This window comes from Barbus barbus, assembly GCF_936440315.1.
Source record: "Barbus barbus genome assembly, chromosome: 37".
Taxonomy (NCBI): domain Eukaryota; kingdom Metazoa; phylum Chordata; class Actinopteri; order Cypriniformes; family Cyprinidae; genus Barbus; species Barbus barbus.
Genome location: NC_136715.1, coordinates 5,032,003 through 5,045,664, shown reverse-complemented (window position 1 = coordinate 5,045,664; position 13,662 = coordinate 5,032,003). Strand labels below are relative to the sequence as shown.

Here is a 13,662-nt window from a genome sequence, read left to right as displayed (position 1 = left end):
CCAACTGATTCAAGCTGATAGAAGAGCAACTTTGACTGAAATAACCACTCGTTACAACTGAGGTATGCTGCAAAGTATTTGTGAAGCCACAACACGCACAACCTTGAGGCGGATTGGCTACAACAGCAGAAGACCCCACCGGGTACCACTCATCTCCACTACAAATAGGAAAAAGAGGCTACAATTTTCACGAGCTCACCAAAATTGGACGGTTGAAGACTGGAAAAAAATGTTGCCTGGTCTGATGAGTCTCGATTTCTGTTGAGACATTCAGATGGTAGAGTCAGAATTTGGCGTAAACAGAATGAGAACATGGATCCATCATGCCTTGTTACCACTGTGCAGGCTGGTGGTGGTGGTGTAATGGTGTGGGGGATGTTTTCTTGGCATACTTTAGGCCCCTTAGTGCCAATTGGGCATCGTTTAAATGCCACGGCCTACCTGAGCATTGTTTCTGACCATGCCCATCCCTTTATGACCACCATGTACCCATCCTCTGATGGCTACTTCCAGCAGGACAATGCACCATGTCACAAAGCTCGAATTATTTCAAATTGGTTTCTTGAACATGAAAATGAGTTCACTGTACTAAAATGGCCCCCACAGTCACCAGATCTCAACCCAATAGAGCATCTTTGGGATGTGGTGGAACGGGAGCTTCGTGCCCTGGATGTGCATCCCACAAATCTCCATCAGCTGCAAGATGCTATCCTATCAATATGGGCCAACATTTCTAAAGAATGCTTTCAGCACCTTGTTGAATCAATGCCACGTAGAATTAAGGCAGTTCTGAAGGCGAAAGGGGATCAAACACAGTATTAGTATGGTGTTCCTAATAATCCTTTAGGTGAGTATATATATATATATATATATATATATATATATATATATATATATATATATATATAGTGTATATATACACACACACAATCTCAAATTCTCACCGCCATTAATAAAAAATCACTTGGTTGAGAAACAGGTTTCAGCGCTGATGACTGCGTGTGGCGTTTTGAATAATTTGAAGGCTTTTATGAACGTCTCGTTTATGAATGACTGGTTCAGGCTCTCAATAATAAAAAATTAATTAACTATAGTTTTTCACCACGTCGTCCGCCATGACGTTAACTCCGCAATCCTCCCGCCATCTTCCGAACTGACTCCGCCCACTTCTGGCCTCAGACTGCTGGCCTGGCGCTGCTGTCCTCAGACTGCTGTGACGTAATGGTTCTGCGGTTCTGCAGTTGGTTATTATTGTCAATATGTCAAATATTTGCACACTTGACACAGAGCCAGTGCGCGAGAGCGCATGCGCAGAGATTGCTTTACTCCTCCACTCTCTGGCAGAGGCTAGAGATTTATAAGTGCATTTTAAAATATGTACATATATTTTCTCACACATACACAAATGGAAAAACTATGGAGAAATATAAAACTGTTGATTTAAAGAATATGTACAGAATATAATTATTTTAGCATTATTTCTTTGTTTCGATTCAGTCATGGGTAATATAGTTTTGTTCTGTTATTAAACATGATTCTTTAATAATTAAGTTGAAAAGATGCAGCCTGATGGCTTCAATATAAACATACACAGTATGTCTGTCTTTAAAGGTTTATAAGATATTGTTGAAAATCAGTTCCCCTATGGAGAAAATGAATGGTATTTTAATCTCTGGAACCCAATAGTAACTGCAGCTGTAAAAACTCTATATACAGAGACAATAAATCAACTGTTCTATGTTGATTCTCCTATAAACCATTCTGAAACCATTACTGTGTTTGTTTGAGCATCGGGACCAATCCAGAACAACAACAGTGACTCAACTAATGGCGTATGCTAGGGGTGGGACTACCTGTTTGTTAGTTTTTTATTACATTTGGATGACATTATAAGTGGTGCAGAAATTATACACTTTAACGTAATCCTGATTCATTTTGTTCCATGGGTGTACACTTTCATACTTTACCCTTGGTTTAAAATGAGTTCAATAATTTAATGAGGCATATATTGCTTCATTTTTGATTGGCTCAACATATGGCACTGCAGTTTGGACATAATCAAATGTTAAAAGTGGCTTTAATAATTTTCGCATGAATGAAATGCTGATTTAACCTTTTAAACTCATGGCACTAAATAGATAAACAATATTCACTTTAAAAGATTTATGTCATTATTGATTTCAACAAGTTCTGCACTTTTGTGCTCGCATATGCCGGTTATATTCCTTATCCACAGGAGGTGAGTATGAACATGTCTCCGTTATGTAACTGAGAGGTGATTGTGGTCAAAATGCTACTCACTGTGCTTGTACGTTTGATAGAAAGTGCTGTCAGTGTTAAAATAATAGAAATAAATAAATATAAAGTAGATATATATATCAGTGAATAGATAGTACATGTACAGTGCTAAAACGAATACTTTTTCTCAACTATTTTTGAAATTTCTGATATTTTTCACAGTATAATTTGGTCTTTATACAAGAAACTATATAAATGCTTTTAAATCTGAGGATGGGAGTCCCTTGTACATCATTAAATGTATATGTGGCATCTAAAGTTTGAAAATCTCTGATGTACTGTTATCTGTTTGACACGTGTGGCTTCAGTAACCTGTTTTTATTTCAGTGAACTTATCATCTGGACTCATCTTTTTCTAAAATGGAGCCAGCATGTCGAAAAGACAAACAGAAGCAGCAAACACCGACCCGTGGAGACAGAACCAAACAGAAATCAGCCCAGCAGGAACTAAAGCAGAGACAAAGAGCAGAGGTCACATTGCATTTTGCATTTATTTGATCCAGAATACAGTAATATTGTGAAATATCATTACCATTTGTTTTCTATTTGAATTTATTCCTGTGATGCAAAGCATCACTCCAGTCTTCAGTGTCACATGATCCTTCAAAAAAATCATTTTGTAACCATCTGTACAAAGTTGCATGATCGTTTACTTGTATTTCTTACTTAAATAATCAATGTTCAATGTTAAACATCTTAAAATGTTGTTTATTTCCATTTCAGTTCATCTCAGTTTGTTCTCTGTTACAGATTTATGCCCTGAACAAAGTCATGACTGAACTTGAACAGCAGCAGTTTGAGGCCTTTTGCAAGCAGATGCAATCTCAAGGCGAATGAGAAAAACTCATGTCAGGGCAAACATACACAGGTTAGGGTTATGTCACGATGTTACTCATATTTTTCTGTTATTGTACACCATTTGATAATCATCCCTTTCAGCCTTTGACATTTAAACCAAAATGTATCCGCTGGAGACTGATGCACACACACACTACTTGAATCTAAGTGTACAATCACAAAACCAAAAATATCATAATGCATTATCAGAGAACCTCCCTGTGAAAAGACATTCACTCACTCAATAGATCTGTTCAGTTTTATTTTCACTGTCATTGTTAATTGTGATGTTTTATCTGTCATTCTTGCCCTGAACAAGTATTACATTATGTATGATTGCACAAAGCTATTTTAGACCATTTGTGACCTGTTGACTGAAGGAAATTAAGATACAGTTGTCACTCTTTTGGTTTATGATTCATTTATTTTATGACATGTGGCATGTTTTAATAATAGTTCATGTTCTTTTGACCTCAAGCGGTTTTTAACAGTTTAGTTTTTAATTCAAATTTGGTTATTAAAAATCATCTCTTGGGAAAAAAAAAAGAATAATTTCCTTCTTTGAGCCTTATTTTCCTGCATCCCATAGTCAGTATACGCTGATATAAGGATCAAGGAATTCTGAAAAACAAAATGCATCACTGTTTCCACAAAAAATATTAAGCAGCACAGCTGTTTTCAACATTGATAATAATAATAAATGTTTGTTGAACAGCAAATCAGCGTATTAGAATGATTTCTGAAGGATCATGTGACAGTGAAGACTGGAGTAACGATGCTGAAAATTCAGCTTTCATCACAGGAATAAATTACATTTTAAAAACATTCAAATAGAAAACAGTTGTAATAATAAATTGTAATAATACTTCAAAATATTACACTTTTACTGCATTTTTCATAAATGCAGCCTTGGTGAGCATAAGAGACTTCTTTCAAAAACATCTCCCCAACCCTAAACTCCTGAATGGTAGTTCAAATACAGTCTTCATCTGACCTGAACTTGTTCGCTTGCTGTCAGATTAAAAAAGCCAAGTCATAGAAATGCAGTATATCGTTTGATGAAGGAAGGTCTAAAACGGATCATGTTTTGTCACTCCTTTTTATTTTTAAGTGTGCATGATACAGACCTATTTGGATTGCATAACACATTAGGAGATTAGGCTAATTGAAGATATATTGCATATAGAAACTTTATTAGAAGTGCATTGTTAATGTAAGCTAATTCAATGCATAGCTTGCAGGGCCATATAGAGGTAGTTAGTGGTTAAACAGAAATAGGATGCTTTTTTTTAAGGCCTAGCATTACATGTACACCTTCAGCTGTGCAGTATGTGCAAAACTACAAGCAAGCTGTGAGGAAAATACATCTAGTCTTTTTTAATCAATCATAATTTTGTCTAATTGGTGTTTAGAGATCTATTGTAACAGAGCTTCCAGTCACTCTCACTCCAAACCAGCCCTGCCAAAACTTGGTGTCTTGACCGCCATGTTCAAAAGTGATGAAGCGAAGGCCCGGACCATAATCTGTGAATGTGTGGCTCACCTATAACAGAAGTACAAGTTTGCATGAACAAAATTGAAATTCAAAATATATACTGTATGTGCGTGTATTTATGTATACATAACTATACACAGTACACACATATATTATGTAAACAAAAACTTTTATTTTGGATGCGATTAATCGTGATTAATCCTTTGACAGCACTAGTTTTTTTTATTTCCCTATTTAGTTCTTCACCTGTAAAACCTGACACACGCACACAGTGTTGCAATAAAAATTATTCATCACCCTTGACCTGCAAGGCATTTTGCTGTCGAGAACATTTTATGAGAACAATTCAACTAAGGCATCAGTAAACTATTAGAAAAATTATCAATGCACACTTGAGTAATTCTGAGAAAGAAAAATTGATGAATAATAGGGGAAAAAATCTAATTGGCTCTAAACATTCATGCACAAAATTATTCGACCCCCAAAAGTCAAATGTGGTGCACAATCGTTTGTTCTTTATAACATCCAATAAACTATGTGAGTGCTTTGAAGCTTCTGTCACCTATCTACTGCAATCTTGGCCCATTCTTTGCTTCAAAAAGCTTCCAGATCAGTGATAATCTTTGTTTTTCACATTAACACTGCTTTTTTCAAATTACACCAAATATGTTTAATGAGATACAAATCCTTAAACTGAACAGGCCACTCAAGAACAGTCTACGACCGATCCCTCAAACAAGCATAAGTAGATTTGGATGTATAATTTGGATTGCTGTCCTGCAGGAAAGTCAAATCAAGCTTCAGTCTCTGCACTGAAGGCATCACAATTCTTGCCAAAATGGCCTGATACTTCAAAGGATCCATGATGTTCCTCATACAGTTAAGATTTCCATGTCCTCCAGCAGCAAAGCACCCCATAACAAGACTGGTCCACCTCCATGTTTGGAGTTCATGGAAATTGTGTTCTTCTGCTTGTAAGCTTTGCCTTTTTTATACCATACATACTGCTGATCCATGGGTCCAAAAAGTTCCAATATGGTCACATCACTCCATAAAGCATTCTTCCAGAACACAGGTCTATGCAAAATGAATTTTTGCATGTTCAAATCCGCCTTTTATGTTCTTCTTGGTCAAGAGTGACAACATATGGCCCCAACGTGAAGGTCATACTTGTCTAGTGTTCTTTTGTATACTCTGCATTGAAATGTTTTTCCTCCTTACATCAGGTCATCTTGCAAGTTTTGGGCTGAACATTGGAAGTTTTTCACAGCTGCTCTGATCAAAACATTTTATGATATGGTGCTTTATCTTCAACAACCTCAGGTTTTCTGGTCCAACACGTTTTAATCTTAGGAATAAGGCTGCCAGCTGTGTCTCTAGGAACTTTTAGTGTCTTGGAAATCTTAATATAGCCATAGACTTTCTGATGTAATAAAACTATTTATTTTCTATAGTTTTTGTGAGCACTCTGTTGAGTACTCAAAGTTTGCACATGCAAGTGTTAGGATATTGGACTTTAGTTTTGTCTTTTTCTGTTTTGCTTTATTTGGTTTTGTTCCTAGCTCTTTAATTTATTATTAGTTAAGTCATTATTAGTTAAACCCCTTCACCTGTGTTTTGCCTAAGTTTCTTCCTACTTAATGTCTCCGTTCAGTTCAGTTTGTGTCAGTTATTGTTTGATGTTACATGTTTCTAGTTCTTGAGATTAAAGCCTTTCGTTTTGGATATTCCTGCTTGCCCTTGTCTTGTCTGCCTACCTTGATTATACGTAACAGCAAGCTCAAACTAATTCGGTTTTCTAATAGTTTCTAAAGCCTTAATTTTGTTTTAAGACCTTTTTTTTTCTACCATACAAATAATTGACTTAAAAATAGCAATGTTGTGTAAGGGTTGAATAATTATGACATAGCTGTTCTATTAAAAAAATCCTAAACTTTTGATAAAATTCTGGACCTTCAGAAAAACTTGCATTTGTAAAAGTACTACAGTCTAAATAATTTTGTTTGCAAATGTGTATAGATAGATCAAAGATATGTTTCAAGATATATAATGTATTGCAATACAATGATGATTGAGAGTATATAATCCTGTCAAAAACCTGATGATCATATTTGAATCTCACATTTTAACATGATTTTTCTAATGATGTATGGATAATCAAACACATCTAAGTTGCTTCAGTAAGTGCTCATCTTGAAATATTACAAACAATATAAAAGTTATTTTTATGTTTACTTTTTAAAAGGTTTTCACAGCAAAAAGATGTGATGTGAATCAAAATCTGAAGTTGGATGTTTTACGATTATATTAAAGGATGTTTACTTACTAAAAAAAAATCTAAATCAGAAGGCATGTAGTAGATTGTGTACAACAGGTTTTTCAGTAGAGTTTTGATCATTTAGAGACCATGCAAATGTGATACGATAAAACTGGATTCTGCACTCATACCTGTTTCCAAGAGCAGTCGTCACAGTCGGGGTCAAGGGTCACTTCATCTGGCTTAAATTCTTCTATGACCTCTAGGTTTTCATCAAGCAGAGACACAGTGAGCTTATAAATACATCCACAGTCTGTTCGGCCACAGAACCTACATTCAAAAGAAATGACTGAATGGACAACATGACAAAACAAAACGTGTGCCATTAAGTCCATATTATCAAGGCGTACCAGTCCTCCACATTGACCGCTGGCTGTCCAATATCTAAATTTTCAGGGTCATAACCCTCTGCCAGCAGGTCAATCACTTGTCTTTTCATACACGGCCTGGAACAGAGCAGAAATAGACACTGAAACACACAGATATACAAATGATGAATGAAGACATGTTGAAATACAAGCAGGGAGTGTGAAAGACAGACAAGGATCCTTTTTCACCAAGTTCTTTCATTTTCCCCACCCTTGTCTGTTCGGCTACTATTCATTCCCTTACTCAAAAGAGGTGCTGAAGAATTTAGTGATTGATTCGTCATTGAAAGTGTGTCCGCAGTCCCCCGGCACGTCCTCTGTCCGCCATTGATCGCCTCCATTGTCTATCAGCTCCCAGTGTTCCAGATCCTCTGGTGAAGATACAAGTTTTTCAGATATTAATGTGGCTGAAGTACATTTTACTGCTCTGATCATTTTATTTAACAAAAGGAGAGCTGATGTGATGGCAAATTAGTTCATCTTTAACAATTATTTCATCTAAACAGCATTTTTGTATTATTTTGTGTTATGCATGCAGTTGACTTTACATAGTAATTAACTGGATTTATTTTACTTTCAAAAATGCATTTAGCAGATGCTTATTATCTAAAGTGACTTATAAAAGAAAAGCATAAGCAGTTTATCAATAATATTTGCAGTATACAGTGCCACATTTATCAGAAAATTAGGTTAGGAATTAAAGAGCTAGATTAGTTATTTTCCCTAAACCTAAAACCTAAAAAAGTTTGTGGTTGGTTAGATTTTTTAATGTTTGTCTTTTATGTTCACCACGGCTGTATTTATTTGATCAAAAATACCGAAAAAAAAAATGAAATTTTATTACAATTCAAAATAACTATTTTCTATTTTAAAGTGTAATTTAATCCTGTGACGCAAAGCTGAATTTTCAGCATCATTACTCAAGGTTTCAGTGTCAAATGTGACATGATCAGGGTGCGATCTACGGGGAAGCTCGGCTCCCCTTAATAAGACATGGGCTCCCCTGAAAACATGATTTGAGAAATTCTGGGGGGTCTCAAAAAATATTGACAATGTGTTATTTTGACGTGCAATTTCAGTTTTGTGTAATGTGATCATCGTGGATTATTATGTGTAAAATTGCAAAAATATCATTAATTCATGCATGACGGCGATTTAAACCTAATTCACTTCAATAAAGATAACTATACATGCTATTCTTGTCATGAGCATCAAGGTGTGGGGGCGCTGCGGTGCAAATCCATTCCTCTCATGTTTAGTGCATGTTAACTCAAAGATTCGTAGAAAAATTCAACATTGGCCGTAGATCTGCGAAAGATTGGCCGTAGATTTTTTTGCGAAAAAATATTTAGCGCTTTAAAATATTTACGATATAGCTGATGGAAATGCCAATTATCAATTAAATTTCTCATGTGTCGACAAAATCTTTTTCCGTTTAACTTTAGCGCGTAAATTCCATATTGATACTTCAAATGTCGCAAAAATTAGTTTGGAAACCGTTTTTGTCGAGAAAAGGGGCTTTAACGCAAATAAATGTGGTGTCAGATGACAGAATTAGCCTATAGGCAGCTCGTGTTCATGGTGTTGCTCAAGTTAAAGCACCGTTTCCCTGTAGTTCAAAAGCGCATTAAATCATATTCATATTATTCAATTGTATCTAAAATTATTTTACACATGGTAAGAAAAAGACGTTACCTCTCAAACATACTTATCTTAATTTGGTGTTAGTAGGCTAGCCTACATTTACATGGTTATTATTCATCTTTTTTTACAGTGCACTGTTCAGTTTAAATAGCCTGTAGTCCGTGCCTTTCAGCTTGACCACCATAACCTCGTGATAGTATGCCAAGCACATTTTGTTTTACATGAACGTGAAGTACAAAACTTTAAATTAATTATTTTGGCTTGTTAGCTTCTTATATTTTTATTCTTGCTTTGTTCTGAGTTTCTGAGGAAATAAAATATTTTTGTTATCATGTTTCTTCAATATTTTTGGCTGACTGTATTTTATTATGAACAGGCTGTGCTTAACTGCGCGCGAGGCGCTTGTAAAAGTGGAAACTTGCACTAGCCTACTCCTATAAGTATCATATAAGAGTAAGACATTATTCAAAATATTTATTTTATTTGTGTACATTCACAATAAAAAGCAAAACGTACTTTTGTGAAATAAAGGAAAACTGCCGCTTTCTCAAGAGTGCATCAAAAAAATGAACCGAAATTCTGCATATAGGCTGTTAATTGTTGCAGTTTTTTTCCCTTCGTTTTGTTAATTCATTAATTATTTAGAAAAATATATTTTGCATATGGGCCTGTTTCTTTTATGTATAATAGTTTATGTTTTTCTCCGTTCGCAGAAGCGCTGCAGGTGCATGGATCCTCACGTTCATGTTGTTTATGCTGCTTTTTGCGTGTATAAAATTAATCCCTGGAAAACTAATTTAGGTATTTGTAATGGGTCAAGCCACATATCAATTTAAATTTAATTTAATTGTAATTTAACAATCTTGTCGGTTAACGGTTAATATGGCTTAACGACGGTCGGTTAGGAGAAATAAACGTTAATCAGAAAAATTATAATAATACAACTGCAACAGTTTATGATCATTGCTTGATTATCAACAGTGGTCTATCTATCTAGTCTATAACAAAGTAGCTACAAAAAAAAAAAAAAAACTTAAAACATTTAATAAAAAATATTTTATGTAGGCCTATACAATTTAATATAGGCTCTTTTGTTTGTTTGTTTCAAATGGACGAAGAACAGCTAGCCTAGCCTATAATTTACGCAAAAGGAGAAATTATGTATGAAAACAGCTCAAGGGCAATTTTTTTTGCGATACACCAAAATTTATGCAACAATTCGGTTTTTTAGGGATGACGTCATGAACAGATCTGACCTTGTGACTGGTAGTGTAAATGTCGACTTACCATCTCCATTAGGATTTTTTAAGAGGTTTCCAGGCATTTTGTTGAATATGAGAGATGTCTGCTTTCCTGTGACTATTCAGAGAGAAATACAGCAGATAAATAGTGTAAACAGTGACGCTGCACCAGCAGTCCTTTTAATCATTAATATCCTGAGATCGATTCCTTTTCCTGAATCCTGCAGCAGAACTCGACCGTTTCCTCCTTTCAGGATGTTCATCACCAGGGAACCATTGTGAAAGTATGCATAAATTAAAGCCCATTATCAATGCAATGCTAAAGCTGACATAGTTTCCCAGAACTATTATGAATTATAAGTACATAAATGCTGTCATGTGGTTAATTTCCTTCCGGACTGACTTGCCCTGTAGCTCTAGCTTAGCCCTTTGCAGTGAGCTGACTCATGTTTCTTGCTGTACAGCTGTTCAGCATAAGGATTAGCTATTTGCACACAAATAAAGTAAATGCATCACAGTAAAACACATAAAAAAGCAGCAAATTATATAAATTGTCTAGTACTTACAGCGAGAGGCGTCTCTGAGTCAGTCGAGAGTGTGTTTGGTGGTGGGAGGGAGCTTCCTGTAATCTGATCTCAGCAGGCTTTCTCTCGTTGCCAGAATGAGGCACATGAGTATTCCTGCATCAGCAGCTGTATTCACTGCTGACAGTTCTGCACAGCACAGCACATGTGTACGTTAGCACTAATGTCACTCACAGAAAACAGAGACATTTTATTCTACAACAGCCAACAATATAATTCTTGATGCATGGACAGAATTGTACAAATCAACCCATTAAAAACATTTTTTCTTTTTAAATCTATTTTTCTTTTGTTTCTAACTTAATTTTTCAGGATGCCAAAATCCTTTACTACGAAGCCCCAACATGCAGAGAAAAATATATATATATGTACTTTAAAATTGTTACTTTTTTTTGTAAAATATATCAAATTTTTATATCAGTGCTACCAGTATTACAACATAAACATTGTAACTTATTTGTAACATTTGAAATTTTAATATTTTGTCATTGCAACATTTTAGTATACTTTTCTGCAATGGATTTGTATTGTATAAGTTCACTGGTATCCCACCGGTCACTATTGTGACCATCAAGATGTTTACTCATTCTAAGACCACACCTACAACACTGAATATATGTGAATTCAGATATTTTTACTAGACACCTTAAAGATAATGTGTACTAGGGGTGGGAGAAAAAATCAATCCATCGATGCATCTTGATTCTGGATTCTGAGTTTAGTTTTTAACCAGATGTGCGATGATGCTGAGTTTGCTTTAGAAACACACGAAACACTCTTTGTTTGTTATAGGTTTCTATGCTCCTGTTTATTATTTGCTACTTGCTTGTATGTTTTGAAGTTATATTAGTGTAAAATTATTTTCATTATTTTTTTTTAAATTTGTAATTATTTTAAAAAGTACTTAATTACTTATGTAAGGATATGTAAATGTAAGGATTTTAAAATTCTCAAGTCGGTAAACTAATTAATTAATATGGATAAGTAGGTCAAGAATCGTTCTGGAATCGGATCGTGACTCACAGAATCGGAATCGGATCGTGAGGTGACTAAAGATTCCCACCCCTAATGTGTCCCAAAAATCTTTGTCATATCTTTATGTTAACATACTTTACTAGCCATGCGTTTTGGAGCTTTGATGCATCATCTTCTCAAGGTGCAAACATGAAATAAATTGCTCTGGTCATGTGACAATTTGCAATAATCATGTGAAACTGTACATATTTGCAGGAATTGCACTAAACATTAGACTAATGTTTTTAAAGCTTTATAAATGAAAACCTTTTACATGGTCGACTGGTGGGATTAAATGGGTTTTAAACACCTCTGATTGGCCATTTTGTTCATGAAATCAACAGATATCTCTGGGATTGGATACACTGATGGACGCTGCAAAAACACATTGTAAATAGAAACCTATAACCAGTGGAGGAAATAAAATTATAAACCCCACCCTGCAGGTTGATGGGATTGTGTACATGTGTGAAAATATCATATAGCAAAAGTAACAGAAATTCACAGAGTGTGTGGAGGCATTGTGCATGAATTTGCACATCTCTTACAAACCCTCTCCACATTTTCTGAATTTATGGACATTTTTTCAACATGACAATGACTATTTACATTCTCCTAAGGTGAAACACCTTCTGTGGCTTAAACAGTATAGATGTGGCAATTTTTTTCATGAACTTGTATACTCAATACCAAGAAGGGTCAGGTATGGTATATGCGATTTCGGAGAGGCTAGCAATAGCAAGCTAGCTTTGAAAGCATACGAACCCAATTACCCTCCCTGCAAATCACTCTTCCAAGCCACGCCTCCTCCGGGGCCACCAGGCCACGACTGAGGTGAGACCCTTGAGCAAAGCACCAAAGCCCCGACTGGCATGTCCGGGTGTGCTGTGTGTGTGCACTTGGTTAGGATAAGTGCAGAGCACAAATTCCGAGTATGGGTCACCATATTTAGCCACACGTCACTTCACTTATCAACACAAGAAAGACACAAGTGTAATAAAATAGATTTTATTAACAAAAGATAGAGAGTAATCAACAACTACTAAATTAATACCATCAATGGGAAAGGAATAAAGTGCATAAGATACACAAAATGCAAGTGATCATGTTGCTATGTCAGAGCTATGTTATCTGGAGAGATAAACTGTCACTACTCTGAAACAAGTAAGGAGAAGAACCTTATTATGCATCAAACAAATACCTGAAAGCTTATTTGTTATCAACTGAAATCAGCTATATAACATCTAATGTCAACTAGAAAAATCATATACTGATAATACACAACAATGCCAAGGTCTCTGGAAGAGGTTTGGATAGGTGATAGTTACGTTCTCTGTGGTTGAGTGAGCAGTCCGGTGGCGATGACTTCATCCACAGATTGTGCTGGTAACAATGCAGTGGGGAAAGGAGCAGGAATCCGTTTCGACACCCTTGAACACGAAGCGCTGGATGATGCTGATCTCCTGGAGCACCAAAGGGGTCCTAAATTCTGGAACATGCAGATGTGGCCCTGGCGTAGGTGCAGAAGGTCCTTAGCCTGGAACATGCAAGCAAAGGTACCTTGGAGTGAAGGTTTGTTCGCCGCAGCTTAACCTTGTTGCAAATGTCTGTGTGTCTTCTGCCTCTCTGGGCTAGAGACCCAGAATTTGGTCGATCCTCTTTGTCTCTCTAGGATGGAGACTCAGGACGTGCTGCATCTGTTGTTGTCTCACTGGACGAAGACTCTGAAGCCTGAGCGTAGATTATCTCTTTCCTCACAGACTGGAAGCTCAGAACATGGTCGTATCTGTGGCTGCCTCGAAGCTGGAGACTCAGGACTTGGTATCTATTATTGCCTCTTCCCTCACGGGCCCGGGGCTCAGAA

At 36.0% G+C, this 13,662-nt stretch overlaps 2 protein-coding genes across 2 annotated transcripts; one reads left to right on the top strand and one right to left on the bottom strand.

The window, feature by feature from the left end:
* Nucleotides 1-2,631: 2,631 nt before the first annotated feature.
* On the top strand, nt 2,632-4,050 carry LOC306856732 (small vasohibin-binding protein-like). The gene is made up of 2 exons (XM_079396159.1): nt 2,632-2,769; nt 3,049-4,050. The coding sequence occupies exons 1-2, from the start codon at nt 2,659-2,661 to the stop codon at nt 3,133-3,135; spliced, it is 198 nt and encodes a 65-aa protein (XP_079252285.1). The 5' UTR covers nt 2,632-2,658; the 3' UTR covers nt 3,136-4,050.
* LOC306856731 (F-box only protein 2-like) lies at nt 3,845-10,863 on the bottom strand. Its single transcript, XM_079396158.1, has 6 exons — nt 10,767-10,863; nt 10,247-10,318; nt 7,560-7,686; nt 7,298-7,393; nt 7,079-7,217; nt 3,845-4,678 (listed from the first exon to the last, which is right to left on the bottom strand). The coding sequence occupies exons 2-6, from the start codon at nt 10,281-10,283 to the stop codon at nt 4,544-4,546; spliced, it is 534 nt and encodes a 177-aa protein (XP_079252284.1). The 5' UTR covers nt 10,284-10,318; nt 10,767-10,863; the 3' UTR covers nt 3,845-4,543.
* Between the last annotated feature and the right edge of the window lie 2,799 nt (nt 10,864-13,662).

What these genes read in the sequence shown, in the direction of transcription:
- LOC306856732 (XM_079396159.1), top strand. Translation starts at nt 2,659, where the DNA reads ATGGAGCCAGCATGTCGAAAAGACAAACAGAAGCAGCAAACACCGACC. An exon ending in AGCAGAGACAAAGAGCAGAG is followed by an intron (nt 2,770 to 3,048) that starts GTCACATTGCAT and finishes TCTCTGTTACAG; the next exon opens with ATTTATGCCCTGAACAAAGT.
- LOC306856731 (XM_079396158.1), bottom strand. Translation starts at nt 10,283, where the DNA reads ATGCCTGGAAACCTCTTAAAAAATCCTAATGGAGATG. An exon ending in AAAAAATCCTAATGGAGATG is followed by an intron (nt 7,687 to 10,246) that starts GTAAGTCGACAT and finishes TATCTTCACCAG; the next exon opens with AGGATCTGGAACACTGGGAG. An exon ending in TTCTTCAGCACCTCTTTTGA is followed by an intron (nt 7,394 to 7,559) that starts GTAAGGGAATGA and finishes GCTCTGTTCCAG; the next exon opens with GCCGTGTATGAAAAGACAAG.